Here is a 16,265-nt window from a genome sequence, read left to right as displayed (position 1 = left end):
CAATGTCTTCATGTCGCACGACCTCTTAACATTACACCACTGAATCCCCAATCCTTTGCTTGCTGTGCAGTGACAGTACCAATATCCACTAATCGTTGTTTCCAGATACGGTTGCCGGTTGACATCTCTTCTAATTCGTCGATACGAGAAGCAAATTGTTGTGTGAAGGAATCAATATCTCGACATAAGCCAAGAGGCAGATCTTGTGCCACTCCACCTGGTCGTATGAAACTGGCATGCATCCTGGCTCCCGAGACTCTTTCATAGAATTCCAACAATTTCTCCCGCTCCTCAAAAGCCCACAGGAACGGAGTTGATGCTCCCACATCCATAGCATGAGTAGTTAAAGCAAGTGAATGATTTGAAATTCGAGTTATTTCACGGAATAACACTCGTATATATTGAGCTCGTAATGGTACCTCGCAATTCAAAAGTCTCTCTACGGCTGAAGAATGAGCGTGTTCTTGGGCCATCGTAGAAACATAGATAGGGTCGACGACGGAACGAAGAACTCACCCTAGATACAGCTTTTTCGTACACGTTCACTTGCATCACATACACAAGTGCTCTCTGAACCGTGCAATAAGGTCACCCATAACACGGCTCTCCCACTTGAGTTACCTTAGCCCCAGGCAGGCCATGCTATTCAATGATATTGGAAAAATGGCAGCGTAACAACTAGTATTGAAAGCTGGTCGCCTTTTTAGGGAGGGAAAGCCTTTCAATAGGAGCCCCCCTCTTTGCGACCTCATCACTTCAAAGCGCAAACCAATTTCTTTCTTAGTCACCGGGCGAAGCGCACCTCTGGTACTTTGCTTATAGCTTTTTTAGGTTATGCAATAGACGGGAGGCTTAGCTCTGGATCCCCCCTCCCTGCTTGCAGAAATGAATGGATCAGAAGGGGGCTGGGTTCTATTTCCGGGCCGGGCGGGAGGTGAAGGCCATAAGATTGCCCTCCCGGTAAGGAAGAGAGGAAAAGGGTGCTGTCATCTATCTCGACCTGTTTCCCGAGGCGTAGAAAATCCAGACCGGCTCAGAGAATCACTGGCGCTATTTAGCCCTTCGTTTTGCCATTCGAAGGACTACCTCTGCCTTCCCTTTTTGTAACATAACCAGGCGCCCCCCTTTTCAATCACTAAGAAAAAAAAGACCAATCAAAGCCCTATCTAAGTAAAGCTTCGTCTGTTATTTTTCCGGCCCCAGGGGAGTTTACTCAACCCATTCCCCAGTCTTCCGCACTGCTCAAGTAAGTGTGCGTGTGCGACTCCGTATGAGGACCTCCTTCCCTTCTGCCCACTCTCCGTTCACACGGTTCTCAAAGCAGAGGAGGCTGGTTGGGCAGCTGGTACCACGAGCCCTCTGTCCCACACATCTATCCAGAAGCAAGTGTAGTTCACCGGTTCCACCGAATGCTCCTATCTCTCGGCAAAGATCGTGTGAGTGTGCAGTTATGCTTCGGATGCTTCGCCATAGAATAGATCGACCCAGTTCCCGTTCTTTTCCGGTGCACTCGCTTTATATCTCCGACACACTAGGCTAGGAAGGACGCGGTGGGAAGGAAGCAGCCCTAGCCTCTGTCCGGCCGATCATTCCGCTGGCATCTTGCATTCACGCCTCCGTTTGACTGCCACTCGGGGATGGAGTTGTAGATACGTTAGTCTTAGCGGATCGTTGGCTCCGCCTGTTATCTCCTTCTACGACATGCTGTTGTCGTCGCCATATTCCTTATGTAACTAAGTCATCTCTGCCTCGCTGCGGGTCAGCACCTCCGAAAGAAACGGAGGACTTCATTCAGTGAGTCCGCGATCGCCCTCTAAACGATCAGAATAAGGTAAAGCTTGAAGATAAGTTTTGTACTCTATTAATTTCTCAGTCCCTCTAGTCGGGTGGGCGCCGGCCGGTCTTTCGACCAGATCCCCCTAAAAACCGTACGTGCGGGTCTCCCCGCATGCGGCTCACGCCATTCGAGGTGGCCCGGCCCAGCATTCATTCGCAAATCCTGTAGTGAAATTGAGACTGCTCGACCTCGGAAGCTAATTCGCGTGTAGGCAGCGCTGTCTGTCGTACCGTTGACTCTATCTATTCATTGAATTCACTTTCATTTTTTTTTTTTATAGGCTCGCTCCCTCTTTTTCCAAGAATTAATGCACTTCCCTTCGGAGGGCCTTCTCTAATCTAATAGGGGAAAATCCTTCCATTTCCGTCAAATGACCCGGCCCCCCAGGCTCTTCCACCGTCCGGGCTCCCTTTCCTACCTATGCTATGCTCCCCCGGCACAGGCCTACCACGCTTCGCGCCTGCGGCGTTTTCGCCGGACGGTCTTTGCCAGTAGTGCCATCCTCCCCGCTGGCTGTATGGGCGGGTTTTCCCTCGCTGCTGCGTTCTGTTAGGCTATGGATTACAGGAACAAATGTAGTTGAATGAGACAGCAGGCGGGTTACACGTTCCGCTGTGCCGAGATGTGAGGTGCAGGTGGTGATGATCACCCCGGGGTATGCGCTAGCGCCCTTGACAGGCACTCCAGGACCCGCCAACGCTCATGAAAACCCGGGTCGGCCATTTGTCTAAGGGCCTCCATTCATCTGACCGGAGGTGTGGATAACGAGGCCACCTTCACAACCCTCTCCCTTCTGTCCTTATGTTGTAGTAAGGTAGGGCGGTTCGCTTGAGTTGCTCAACCGCCCCTTAGCCCGGTGCTCATGACGCGCTACGGGACCTTCACCGTGCCGGGGGACCAAGCAGGGCATAGCTAGCGGCATAGGAGCCGACTCGGCGTCAGCGGCTTCGTGCCGCACTGGAGTAATCCAATATGCGGTTCCGCACGTTCCACCACTTCTCCGTTCATTTCCAATACTGATCGTGAAACACCATGAGCAGCTGGATGTTGAGGTCCGAAATTCGAAGTGAAATTTTGGAATTGCCCGTTCCTAGTCGTCATGGGAAAAAAGGAAGAAATAAGAAAGAGATTATTCCCTAAGAGCTTGTCCTGTACCAGAAATGCATCTCCTTGCGTGCGAGATACTTCTATGCCAGCCGTTATTCCCGGCTCTGTTATGAAAGAAAGCGGCGGACTCATCTTACATCCCTAATGAGGGATTTTAGGGGATTAGGGCTCTCCTTTATCTCCTCCACCCATCCCCTTCTTCTATGTGAGGGGGGGCTTACTTAGTGCTTGTGCTAAGGCGCGGGTTGATCTCTCGGCCCTTCCCTCGCTTCTTGACTGGCTTGAAGAACTTGGACCCTTGATTCATTCAAGCCTTCAATCTCAAGCAAGCTTTGTTGAATCCCGGTCTCCGCCTGTTGAATCCTTCTCTCAACTTCTGATAGCTCATACATAACGGAAGACAACTCGTCCCTTCCGCCAGGTGGCACGTTCAGGTCAAAAGACGGTTGCTTCGAAGAGCTGGCACCGCTTCCACCCTCCTCTCCCCCTGGAGCCATCATCTTAGCCAGCTCGGGATCCAAAATAGTCAAAACTACAGCTATAACCAGCCCTCCACCACACCACCCGAGCCTACTAAAAAGAAAGTGGAGAGATTTGGTGAGAAGGATGGATTGGAGTTTGACAAGAAAGAGATTGAAATCCATACCAATCAATAGAAATGAAAAATAGAGTAAAAAAAGGGGGAAAAAAAAATGAAACATTGAAACACGTCTTTCCTTAGTCATGGGTACTCCCCACACCCCAATTTTCAAAGATTTTACATCTTCACGATCAAGCAAGTATTTAATCATACCATTGCTTGTTCGTATAAAATAGACCAAAAATCCTAAGATAAAAAGAACACTCCAATCAGATATACCTTGCATCATCATTCACTGAGAAACATTGATTCCCTCCAGACAGAAAGTTCATGTAGGAGTCTTAGTTGAAGCATCGACTTGAATCTCTTCAATGTCAGCAACTTACTGATTGATTGACCCATTCTAGAGAAAGTGCTTTCGGGTATACTTTCTTTAAGGAATGTGGTTCTTGCTCATAGCCCCCAAGACCATGAGGGAGCCCCCTTTTTTTTACATTTACAAAGGGATTCAGACAGGGAAGGCTGTTAAGCATGCAGACTGATTCTCTTTTCTTACGTGAATTAGATACTACTTCTTTCTTTAGAAAAAGTTTTTTCTTCTCTTCTGAAGCCTATAGTCATGACTATAGGCAAGAAAGAATTGAACCTAAGGCCTGCCCCCGAAACATTCGGAAGAAATGCTGCTTTAGATCCCGCCCAGATCAGATCAAGGGCGGTCCATTTTTTTTCTTTCTAAAAGAGCGAAAGTTTACGGGTGGATGGGTGCTCTTTAGGTGTTTACTACCTCACATCAAGGTGACAGGATTCGAACCTATGGCCCTCTGTACCCAAAACAGATGCGCTGACCAGACTGCGCTACACCTCGTCTCACCCCCCTCCGCATATAGATCCACCCGATCGATGAAGACTCGAACCGAACTCGCCCATCCTTTTGGGCACAGGGACGCGAGAACCAATCCGAGTAATCAACCGCTTTTTTTAGAAAATCTGCCTCCAGCAAGCCACCCCAACCCTACCGCCAAAAAGCCGTATAGTGCAGGAGCGCTCACATTTTGGCTTCCTCTTTCATTCACTTTCATTTTTGAAAATCCGGCTCGCTCCCGGCTACCTGTCCTTTGGACCCAAAGCCCGCTTAGAAGTGGATTCGAACCACTGACACAAGGATTTTCAGTCCTTTGCTCTAACCAGCTGAGCTACCTGAACCACTTTCCTAAAGTCTGTTTTCTTCATCGAATAGCGCCCTACCTTACTTACCACTTTACTAGTTAGGGAAAAGCCCTTTACTAATAACAAGAAAGGGCTTTTTTCGCTTGTTTAGTATTGCAAGCTTTCGAGCAGCTCTTTCAACTGCCGCCTAATCCCCTCTCCCAACATGCTCAAGAACCGAGAGCCGCCCAGGCCTTCAAGAAACGGGGGAGCTTGCTTCTAAAAAGAAGATAGGCCACAACGCGCAACGGGCTCCCCGCTCCTAGTAACTAAGTAGTGCTATTCTGTCCTCCGGGGGACTCCACCAACACCAAGAGGTTAGGTTCTTTCTCTCACGTAATTTCGCCCGCCCGTTCCACTTCCGTGCCGGAGGAAATGGGATTCGAACCCATGATACAATCTTCTTGTATGTAGATTTAGCAAACCAATGCCTTAAGCCACTCAGCCAGACCTCCAATTGATCGGAATTTGATGTGCGGTTGGTTGCCCAAAGGGCTATCTGATCCGATCAACTGCGTAAGCCGTAGCGCGCTAGCGCGCGTACTCTTCCTCTATCTATGAGCGAGACTCCATCAAAATCTGCCACTCGTTGGGCGACGCCCTCTTTTCTATGAAGACCGACCCCACCACTGAATGATGAACTTTTCCAGTCTTCGCCAATGCAAAGGCGACCTGGAGAGAACACAGAGTAAAGCCCTTACCCGCCTGAATGGAATTCATATCTCCTTCGTCTGGTCGAGAAGGGAGAAAGCCCGGGGAACTGGCTCACAGAAGAAGGGGACTCTTCTAAACCATTAAGGAGAAGTCCATTTTCGTCATGATCGATCCACGTCCTACCATAGTGCCCGGAGACCCTGGCTTGCTTAGCTTACAAAGCTAGCTTACTAACGCGAAGGCCTTTAGGGGCTTGCTTAGTACTTGTGCTAAGGAGCAAGTCTCAGCTTCACGCATGACTAACATACCAAAAGGCTTAAACTAGAAGAGAAGGTACGAAGTCACTCTGCGCATAGCTATGAGGTACCAGAACGGAGGTCGGAAAAAGGCATAAACTTTAACTAGCAGAAAGAGTACATCCATGTACGTAGTCACTCATATAGCTATATGAGGAGTGAGGATAGGATCTCCTGCCTGTCTGCAGGCCCGGATACAAGATCCAACATCACATACACTCTTTATTGACTAGAAAGGGGAAGCGCTATGAATCAGTACGTGAACGATGCCCCCGTAGCCTTCTCCTATGGGTCATTCCAGGTATTCTGGTTAAGTAAGTTAAGTCGAAAACGCGTTCTCGATGGAGCAACTTGCTCATTTCATCGATTTCCCACTCCTAAGGGAGGCCGGCTAAACGAAAGAAAAAGAACCTCCTAACCTACAGAAGAGTCCAGTCTATCAAAAAAGATTCCATATATTACATTTTTTTTCTCACGTCTTCTATTAGAATCTTTGCGTTCAATCACAGATCCTGGCATAAGATCCCATTCCCGCGAAAAGGCGGGATGAGAACCCAGGTCCTAGGCCAAAAGACTTTACCAGCTAGACTAGTGGAGCTGCACTCATAATGCCTGAACCCCCTTTAGGTGAAAATGAAAAGGCCCCGCCCATCAACTTCTGTAATGGAAGCTTCGGCCACTTCCTGGTTAATAGCCTACGGCTAGCTTGTCCCTCTCTTTTTAAGAAGTGTTTTGACACCCCTATCTTTCTTGCTTTTCCGATAGCCTTTAGTATAGGAGCATCTCTAGTGGTCCCGCCTAACTCTTCGTTATCTGTCCGAATACCTATAACTATCTTCCTCTGTTCCACGAATAAGTTAAGGGACTTGGAGTACCCGCCGGAATGAGCTTCCCTCCTTTCTTCTTTCTTTATACTTAAGTATGCCCTGAAGACAGAATGAACGGATCGAAGACCTATTCTGATCTCAAAATTCACCTATCCCTGCCTTATTCAACTCAGAACTCAAAACAGGTCTTTTGCTTCCTACGCTCTCCTTCAACTAAGAGTGATAGGAAGTGATGCCTAGCTCGACCGAAAGCTAAGGGTAAGAGTGGAGTCGTAGAAGCGAGAGGAAAGTTGTCTCTCGACTCTAGGGAGAGGATAGAGAGTTCCATGCCGTAATATTGTAAGGAAGGAAGAAGGGGATTGGTGTCTTCCTCGATCCGCTACTCTCCCAACCAGGGTGGGTAGCTACGTACCTTCCCGCTTTGATGATTCCAGGAGCGTCAAGCCACTGTACCGATAGGTGCAGGAGCGTAGCGGTTTGGTTTGCTTAGGTAGTGTTTCATATATTTCCTTTGTGCGGAGAACTCCCCGAAGGTTCTAAACAATCTTCATCGATCATCCGTTCTGGTTGGTTGTCGTCCATCCACTGTTGGCCTACGGTTTGTGCTCGACCCTCCTTCTCGACCTCCCTTTCGGGTTGATTGGCCTCAACTAGCTGCCCATGGGTGAAAAAAGCCATTAGGGCGGTTGTTTTGATTGTCTTAGATGCCCCGATAACGTACTTGGCCTCCTAACTACTTTATAATAAGTAATAAGGAAAGGCCAATCCCCTATCCAATTTCGGGGGACGAGGAACTTCTATTCTTTTTCATTTCGAATGCAGCGGACAGTCAGGAGGTACACTAGCTGGCAGGATTGCTTTTGAATCGAAAGACGTTAAACAACAACAACAAGCACTCAAGCTACAAGAGAAGAGGAAGAGCTACAACTGCTACAACCGAAATGCCGATACACTAAAAGGATTAAGGCATCAGAGAAAAAGAATGATTTGACTCCTCAATTACCAAGTGTGGGTAAGGTCGCCAGGAAAGACCCTCTTTTTTGGGAGATTGTGTAAGCATATGATCTTCAATCCTTACTTGGAAGGAAGACTTCTCTAGTTTTGAACCTATAGAATTAAGCTAGCTATCACTCTTTTCTGCTGCCAATGGATCGAGATGATACCCGACACCAGCATTTAGTTTAGATGAATACTTGAAAAGATGCCCTGAAATCGCACGGTTAGGGCTGCGAACCGACGCTCAGACTCCTTTGATTAGTCGGACTTCTCGCTAAATCTTATGCAAGAAACCCTAGTGTTTTAGAAAACTCTTTCCGCTAGTGGTCTCTCACTTTCATTCCGGATTGAACCACTCGTCGCTCACTCTTCTTTTCAATCCTTTAGGACTTTAAGATATGTCCTGAAAAAATCATATTTTTTCCCTTTTCTAAGAATCGTCATGATCTAAGACCCCCTTGACTGACTTAACATGCATTCTAGCAGCTTCTGAAATGAAAACCCGATCCATGGAACCATCTTTTCAAAGAAAAGAAAGAGCTTGTTGAACCCGTCCTCAGACAGACCACTGGCACCCAATCTCTTTACTAGATTGGACCACGGGTCGTCACTCCTACATCCAAGATGTGGCACATCCCCCGCGAGAAGGAGGGGAGGTGGTTATTAGGATAACCCAATTTTGGTTCTGGATCAAGGTTTTCCAATGGGTGCTGCCCTTGTCATACTGATCTGGAAAGAGTGCTTTTAGGTGGGATGACTAAATGAAATATCAAATGGGCATGATGAATTCCAACAGGCCTCTCATCTCTAAGAGGTTTGTAAGGGTTTGTTCTTAGGATGCCTTGTTGAAAGATATGTGGGAGGAACCACAATACCTTAACCTCTTCCCGGACCGGGACAAGTAAGGCCCCTATTCCGTGCAGCTTTGCTTTGGGTGTGAAGTACCGGAATAAAGCTCTTTCGCATTAGGAAGGGACTGGCCATCTCTTTCTGATCCGATGAGTTCGGTCCTTATGATATTAGAGTGTGCTTTAAACCGCAATAATAATCTATTCGCTCCTCGCGGAATGGAAGCCTTGCTTCCTTTTCGGGTGAATCGATTTCAGTATGAAAATCCCCCCCCCCTTTTTCTCTGGTGAAATGTACGACCTCCAACTGAACCTAGCCCAAAAGAGTGTAAGCGAGGGATTCAAAACCTAGTTGATCACTTATAAAGTAGAAAATCTTATTCTATTTTGATTCCCAACATGCAGAAGTAAAAAACCTATTAACAGAGTGAGATAGAAACTTTTGATGGAACCTGATGATCTTCGAGGCCGAAGGGAGCTAGAGTTGAAGCTGGGGCGGGAACTGTAGGAGCTCCAGCTCGCTGAATAAGCCACCACAATATAGGAAAAAGAAGAAGCTACAGGAGAAGGATGTGTATCAGGTGCGGATACCTGTTTAGAAGGTGAACCAGCAGAGTCAGATGCAACCGGGCATGAAGCAGCAAGTGCTGTAGATCTGGTAGAACTTCTTATCGGATATGTTTGGTTAAGTGAGGTGGCGCAACAAGCCGAACCACATGGGTCGAGTAGAAAGCAACCAAATATCCGGACTTCGGAGTCGGAATAAGAATTCAAAAGAGGTTTTAGTTCGCACTTAAAATCCTAAAGAGGCACGAACTTGTCGAGATGTATGGGGTTCCCTTTCTTTCATTCACATTGGTGAGGTTGCTTGATTGTAGGGGCCGGGAAAGGGTCTGCCACCACTGACTCAGATTTTTTTGTAATCGATGTAGCTTCGTCGTCTGTCTCGGGATCGGTAGTGTTCCCCCCATCCCTTAGTCTTAGCTTAAAGGATGTTGATGTTTCTTTTATTTAAGATACAATCTGTAAGTAAGTTACCAAAACTTTTTTTGTTGTAGCAATACAAAACACCCATGGAAGAGTCAATAGAAATAGAATTGGAATCCCTAGAGAAGAGAGTTCCCGAAAGGAGAGGGGGAATTTACCTGTTCTGGAATTCACCACTACAAAAATCACATCCGATTTTAGCGGCAACCAAAGCTACTTTTGAACCTTTCTTAAGCTCAGAGCAGAGTAGCTGGAAGTCAAGTAGAAGAATGAGTCTAGCGACCAGGAAGCATAGATAGCAAAGGCGGAGATGGTACTTTAACAGTAAAAGGAGGATCATATGCTTATAAGATGCAATTTGAAATCACGTACTTACCCCGGCCCGAATCCACTAAAAAAATGGGTAATGTTGGCGAATCTTCTTATTATCGTATCGAGTTTCAATTCGACAAGTACCAACAGGCCGAAAAAGACGAAAAAAAGGCCTTGCATACTCGAGAAGCGGATTCAATAGCAACCCCTCTTACTGATGATATTCTTGACTTTCCTTGTTAAGGTCCCGCGGTAAAGTAAAAAAAAAGCTAAAAGTAGGCTCGCTATTGCGAGCTATACGAGCTGTTTGCCTTTATACGGCTTCGCTATCGCTCCTATGAAGTGGTGGCCTTCTAGAAGCTTCGCCAGAAGCAAGCAAGATGAGGTCGCTCTCCTCCGCTCGTTCCGTACTTGACTTACGAGCTCGTGTAGTACTCGCCCCTATCTCTAACTCTAAAGGGGCTTATGCACTCCACTCGCTGTCTACTAAACGAGCCTTAGAGCGAGCGAAGCCTTCCATTTAGTGGCTTCCCCCCTTATCCCTCACCCTACTCTTTCATTTTCGCTTAAGCTTCCCCTGTTGTTTGTGGGATTAATTGATTGGATACCCGAGAACCATAATCTTTACTAGGAACAGCTTCTACGACGATAGGCGTAAAGGCATGATTAGTTCCACAAATCTCACTGCACTGACCATAGTAAACCCCTTCTCGTTGTACCGAAATAGAGATCTGATTTAAACGACCAGGTACAGCATCACATTTGACACCTAAGGAAGGTACAGCCCAACTATGAGGTACATCAGCAGGTGTTACAATAATACGTAGATGAGTTTTGGCTGGTACAACCACTCTATTGTCCACTTCTAATAAACGTGATTGACCCAATTCTAGATCATCTTCTGGAATCGTATAACTGTCAAAAGTGAGTGACTGTTCATCGGAACTGTTATAGTCTGAATACTCATAAGTCCGATACCATTGATGTCCAATAGCTTTGATAGTAATGGCTGGATCTACTACTACCTCGTCCATTGAGTATAACAGAGCAAATGATGGTATAGCAATGAACATCGGGATGATACTAGGAAATATGGTCCGAAGAATCTCGATAGTAGTTCCATGAACAATCCTTTGCGGGATTGGGTTTTTTTGATAGTGGAAATGCCATAAAGCGCGAACCAAGATCCGTGATACGAAAACCAAAATCAGAATGAGGAAGAAAAAGATATCGTGATGTAAATCGATTATTCCTTGCATCATAGGACTTGCTGCGTCTTGAAATCCTAATTGCCATGGCTCCGCTGCATCACACAAAGCTGCTTTATCGGGTAATATACCCAACCTATTCGATAGATCCAGGGCATCCTTATAGGCTTCACCTTCTATTCCGTTTTTGTTCAAATCATCTAACAGGTGCTCCAGAAAAGGGATATTGTTGCTTTCGCCATGTAAAGCTTCGGCCGCACTCAGAACGTCTTGGTCACTCTTGTTAGTCATCAACTCTCCCAATTTATCGTGTATATCAGATTGAAGCTCTACTATACGTTCACTGTCCGGACCCGGATGATCCTCATCAATACCATGAGTCTCGTAATTATAATTAGAAGGAGCCGGCTGCTCCACCTCAACATCACTTGCTATGGAAGGTAATGAGGGGACAGATGGAACCGAGTCGGCTGGTAAGGGTGGCAGGTCAGAAGGGACCGATGGAAAATCATTCCACATAGAAGCTGTATCACTCGAAGTTGAGTTAAGACTCTTCTCATCAAATAAAGAGATGCGTCGAACGTTGTTAAACATAGTGATTGATCTAAAATAATTCCCTCCAGACAGACTGAACTCTGAACTCCGTCAAGCCTGTAGGAGTAGTGAAGAACTCTTGTGAAATGTGCTTGGTTGTTGACCAAAGAAAAGCATGGGAGTAGAAAGGCGGTCGAGTTAAGTAAAGACTCAAAACAATGAAATCCTGGAACACTATCTATATCTCTTTTTCCTCAAAGACAGAGCATTTTCGATCTTAGGCGAACGAGGGTTACCGGCTCTACGACCTCGCAAGGCGCTACTGTAGTGCTCTTTGGGCCTGCCGCTTTCTCAATCGAAAATGAAAACTGTCAAGAGCAGCCCTGCACTGCTCTATCTATGTAATTTCTTGATGGATTTTCTGCCATCACCTACGCAATTTCAAAGTTGCATTTTTCATGAGAAAAGACAGTTCATATCATATTTTTAGAATAGCCAATCAGAATGAAAGTGGAGGCCTTACCAGCTGCCTTGTCGAGGTAGAAGACCTTTTCTTCTTCTTCTTTGATACCGAAGACACATCCATGCTTCCTTATCGGCTCTGCTCTTGCTAGCTAGGCAACTAATAAGGGAAAAGATCGAGCAACCTATTGCCTTACCTCGGCTCTGCCACACGTCACGTATACCCAACATCTATCGAAGCTGGCGAAGTGCTATCTCGAGTTCCTCTTGTATCAGCATAGGCCGTTGGTCGAAGTGCTTCAATCCTATCTGTATCAGCCATCCTTTTATGAATCTTTAGAAGACTACCTTTCCTATTCTTTTGCTTGCCCTTTCTTTAGAGTAGCGATAGGCCAGACCGAAGACTATTGGGAATGCCAATGGCTTGGCCTGCAGGAGTTGCGAGGATTAGGACTGGCTATACTATAGAATATAGAAGCTATCGAAGGAATTGCAAAGCAAAATAGGGTGAGGAAGCATGGTAACTAGTCCAGTAGAGTATATAGTATTAAGTAAGAATCTCTGACCCAACTCCTTATGCGCCGACTGGGGTATCCTTCGGGGTGTCTAAGCTTGGGTTCAAATCCAATAGCAACTAGAATAAAGGCGTAATTTGAACTTGAAACAGACTTTACAAAGGTGGAATTCTCTTTTGGATTCTCCTAGTAAAAGAGCTTTTAGTCATTTAGAAAGAAAGGCTCTCAATCCCCACTTCAATGGAAAGGGAGTCATCTCATATAGAAAGAAAAGAGAAAGAAGAGCCGAAGCGCTAACTCTGACAGCCAACTAGTCGATCAAGCGAGTTAAAAGAGGTCTTAGGGGAAGTCGGCGTGAAAGAGGGGAAAAGACAGTTTTCAATAGGTAATGCTTGTGATCATTATCAGAGGAAGTAGCTCATACTACCGGGCATTGACATACGCCCAATCAAGGGGCGGTTACGCCAACAAAGATGGAGAGGGCTATAGCAAAGGATAAAAATGTAGGGGCTAACGACCATAAAGATGGATATGATTCACCACTAGCAAATACGAGTGAGAAGAACTATACACCCCCGATCTGTTGGGGTCAAAGATCCCTTTTCCTTGAGCACTTGAGCAAAGGACTTTCACGACACGGCTAAGAAGGCATCAGTGGCAATCAGTGCTACTACTAGAATCTAATTAGCTTCGTTTCGATGGACTCGTTGTGAAGCCCTTATCGGCGGTTTCGAGCTCCTGTTGGGTTCACATTAGTCTTGGTCTTTTTCTTTTCTTGTTCTAACCAACCCGGAGAGGTGACAATCTAATCCCCCCTAGTTATCTGGGAGAAGAGAACAAATGATTTGTATAAGCCCCTATACTCTAAAGGATTTCCCCCTTCAAAAGCTAGTCTAATCACGGAATAACCTGTCGTATTGGACTTATGATGTACTTTCCTTTATTGAGTAGCTAATTCATACCTGTATCATAGACGGCAATCAGTTCTCTTCCCTTTTCTTTATAATTAGACTTGTGTAATAGACAGGATCTTTCCGTAGGTTGAGTTAAGGCAGCAAGCATAGGTGCTTCGGTTTCCGGTAGCAGGTAATAAGGTATGTGTAAAGCAAGTCCGTCCTGGTAGGCGCAGGAGATCAAGCAAAGCATGCCCACAGCCCCCTTGCTTCAGTCTAGCATTCCTGTGGTTCAAGAGTGAATAAGGAAGTGCAAGGCTAGCTGGCAGCTGTCTGATGAGTTCATCGCTCTCTATGGCCATTTTTCTTTAAGCTTCAGGCCAGTAAAAATGAAAAAGGGCTAATAGGCCTGGAATCAGTATCGTTAATTGGCTATTCATTTTCTCTATAGAAATAAGGCCTCTTCAATCGATCTTCTATAGGGAGCAATCAAAAGGATTAAAGCAAAGAAGCAAGAAAAGAGATAAGCGTTAGAAGGAGGTAGAGATGCCAGTACCAGTTCATGCTTGTCAAATTTCTCGAGTGATAAAACACCCATAATCACAGGATCCTTTTTTACACATCCATCCCCTTTCCTCTTAATAGGAAGCATTGATGGAGGGGTTATTTCCCGGATTTTGTCGGTAAGACTAAGCTTTGAAAAGATAGGGGTCAAGAAGTTTCGAAAAGCAAGACAAGACTTGGGCACCGTAGAGCAGGCTTTCAGGCGACAAGCGGCTAGGGGAGATTAGAAAAAGGGGTATGCACGCTTGGTAATGAATCTCCTAAGTCATGCTTAAATGTTAGAAAAACCTATATATAAGCTGTGGTCTAATCGAACCTAGCCCTTACAAGGGGACCCTCAACCACCTAGAGATGGACACGAAGACGAATAGAGATCTCGTCTCGAGAAAGCGCACCAACCAAAGCAGAATGCTATGTGATCCTGTAGGAGTGGTAGCACTTAAGACAGGACAGTTATAAAGATAGGTATTAGAAAGGCCGCCATTCCTGATGTTGGAATGGGGTGGGGCTCCACCAAAACAAAAAGCATGCAACGACAGAAGAAAGAGGTGGGCCCCCCGATCCCTATAGAGCCAAGCAGGTGGGTATGGACGAAGACAACGACTTAATCAACTGGATCGACCGAAGCTATTTCCTCTAGACAGAATGAGGGGGCTCTCTTTAGAGACCTATTAGTGATTGGGCCACCCCTACAGGTCCTATCGAACCAGCCAACTCCCTCTAACTCTCTCGCTCCAAGTATTACACTCGTACCCTATCGGTGGAGCATTCCTCCTCTATGGAAGACACCCCACTCACCTCTACTTACCAGACTCTATTCCTTTCTCACGTCAAGAATTAGGGAAGTGCTTTTTCTACGATTCGCTTGCCGGGCAAAACTCTTCTCTTCGCTATCCGAAATAGCGGAACTTCTAGCCATCCTGAGCTCTCTCTCACCTTCCGAGCAAGCAGAGCTCAAGAGTTAGGCTCCTGCCGAAGCTCGTCATAAACTGACGAGTGGAATACCTCGCTTTTGATCTTCGCAGCGTGTGGCCAAAAGCCTCTCCAGACAACGAGAATGAGATGGAAGCGGACACACATCCCGTTAAAGGGTCCTCAATAAAGGATTCTCCCAGAGTCTTGGGTCGTTTGTCTAGAAAGAACTAACTTCATGAAAGAATGGACTGAGCATAGGGTGCTCGTGAAGAAGGGATGCCCTTACCTTTAAAAGAAGCCTTACCACCCGAGAGTGAGAGAGCTGCTTAAAAAGAGAGTATATTGCTACTGCTGCAGCCGGACATTCTAAAAGAAATCCTTTTCCCCATTCTTCAAAGAGAGTCTTTCGAAGGGCTGGTCTCGAAGTTGTAGCGTGAAGGTCGTCTGGGAATGAGGTTTCGCGACAAGAGTACAACTTCTTTCCTGCTTCCCGGCTGGCCTATCTTTTCTTTCTTTTTGCCATTGGAGATTGGAGCACGCCTTTCGCTAGGAAGGGATCTGTTACGAGTACGAAATGCTTTTCACATACAAGTTGGATAGCGCGATAAGACAGTTACACTCCTCCGCCTGGCATTCCAGTTCAAATACTAGTTTGTGAGGTAGCTTACTCTGAAACTTGCTCATGTCATGCGTGAAAAAAATGGTAAGAGTTAGGACCATGCCTTGCCCGCGATAGGCCTCCCTTGAACTTCCTCTGAATTTGATGCCATCATCGGCTGTTTCAAACTCTTGAGATCGAAGTTAGCACTAAAGTAAACTATTGGGGAATAGGATGATCCGCCTAGAGCAGAGCCTTTAGGGTCAGACCGGGGAAGGATTCTTTCTTGCTTTCTGCCTTACCCCCGTATCATCTAGGGTTAGAGCCAGGAGGGCATAGGAATTAGGAATTGATAACGGAAAGGGGACGACTAAAAGGACTGACCTAAGGGTCTTCCATCTTTACAGTGAGTCCACTTCTTTACAGAACCGTAACAAAACCTCAAAGTTCCTTTACCAGGCATTTTGTCCGTAAGAGTTCCGACTGGATCTAGGGAATAGTAAAAAGTAATAGAATCCCTGGGAATAGTAAGGGAATTCCCCGTTTTGGGAATAGATTAACCAGGTTTAGTAGTGCTAATCCTTATATAGAGAACTCCCGATCGGGGCCTCTGGATTAATGAAATAGGTAGATTTTGTTCTGTTGGGCGCGTTAAGCCCTTCTACGGCTACCTTTGACTCAGAAGTCGCTTCATCTATTCGTTCGGGCTTCTCATCTCCTCCAGGACCGGAAATGATGGTGCCTGCCTAGGTCTGAGTATCTGGTCCCCAAGGGGGTCAAGCAAGGGATGAGATAACTCGATCTGTTGGGGGAGGAGTTTACTTTTCTTAGGATAGGACTCTTTTTATCCCCCTTCCACGTAGACATAAATGTTTACAGCCGCCGAGTGCTTCCTGGTGTGAAGTCCTGTGGGTGGTCCCGCTTTG

General features: G+C 46.2%; 1 protein-coding gene, 2 non-coding genes and 1 pseudogene across 3 annotated transcripts; 1 reads left to right on the top strand and 3 right to left on the bottom strand.

The window, feature by feature from the left end:
- The first annotated feature begins 889 nt into the window (after positions 1-889).
- LOC140183438 (uncharacterized) lies at positions 890-4,821 on the top strand (annotated as a pseudogene).
- On the bottom strand, positions 4,315-4,389 carry TRNAP-UGG (transfer RNA proline (anticodon UGG)). The gene has a single exon. It is a non-coding gene; the product is annotated as a tRNA-Pro (tRNA).
- Positions 4,654-4,727, bottom strand: TRNAF-GAA (transfer RNA phenylalanine (anticodon GAA)). Its single transcript has one exon. It is a non-coding gene; the product is annotated as a tRNA-Phe (tRNA).
- A 5,090-nt stretch (positions 4,822-9,911) lies between the features above and the next one.
- Positions 9,912-12,313, bottom strand: LOC114927242 (cytochrome c oxidase subunit 2-like). The gene has a single exon (XM_029296878.2). The coding sequence runs from the start codon at positions 11,450-11,452 to the stop codon at positions 10,217-10,219; it is 1,236 nt and encodes a 411-aa protein (XP_029152711.1). The 5' UTR covers positions 11,453-12,313; the 3' UTR covers positions 9,912-10,216.
- Between the last annotated feature and the right edge of the window lie 3,952 nt (positions 12,314-16,265).

Source organism: Arachis hypogaea, unplaced genomic scaffold (assembly GCF_003086295.3).
Source record: "Arachis hypogaea cultivar Tifrunner unplaced genomic scaffold, arahy.Tifrunner.gnm2.J5K5 arahy.Tifrunner.gnm2.scaffold_77, whole genome shotgun sequence".
NCBI lineage: Eukaryota > Viridiplantae > Streptophyta > Magnoliopsida > Fabales > Fabaceae > Arachis > Arachis hypogaea.
The sequence above is the reverse complement of the archived record's forward strand: the minus strand, read 5'-3'. Positions and strand labels throughout refer to the sequence as shown.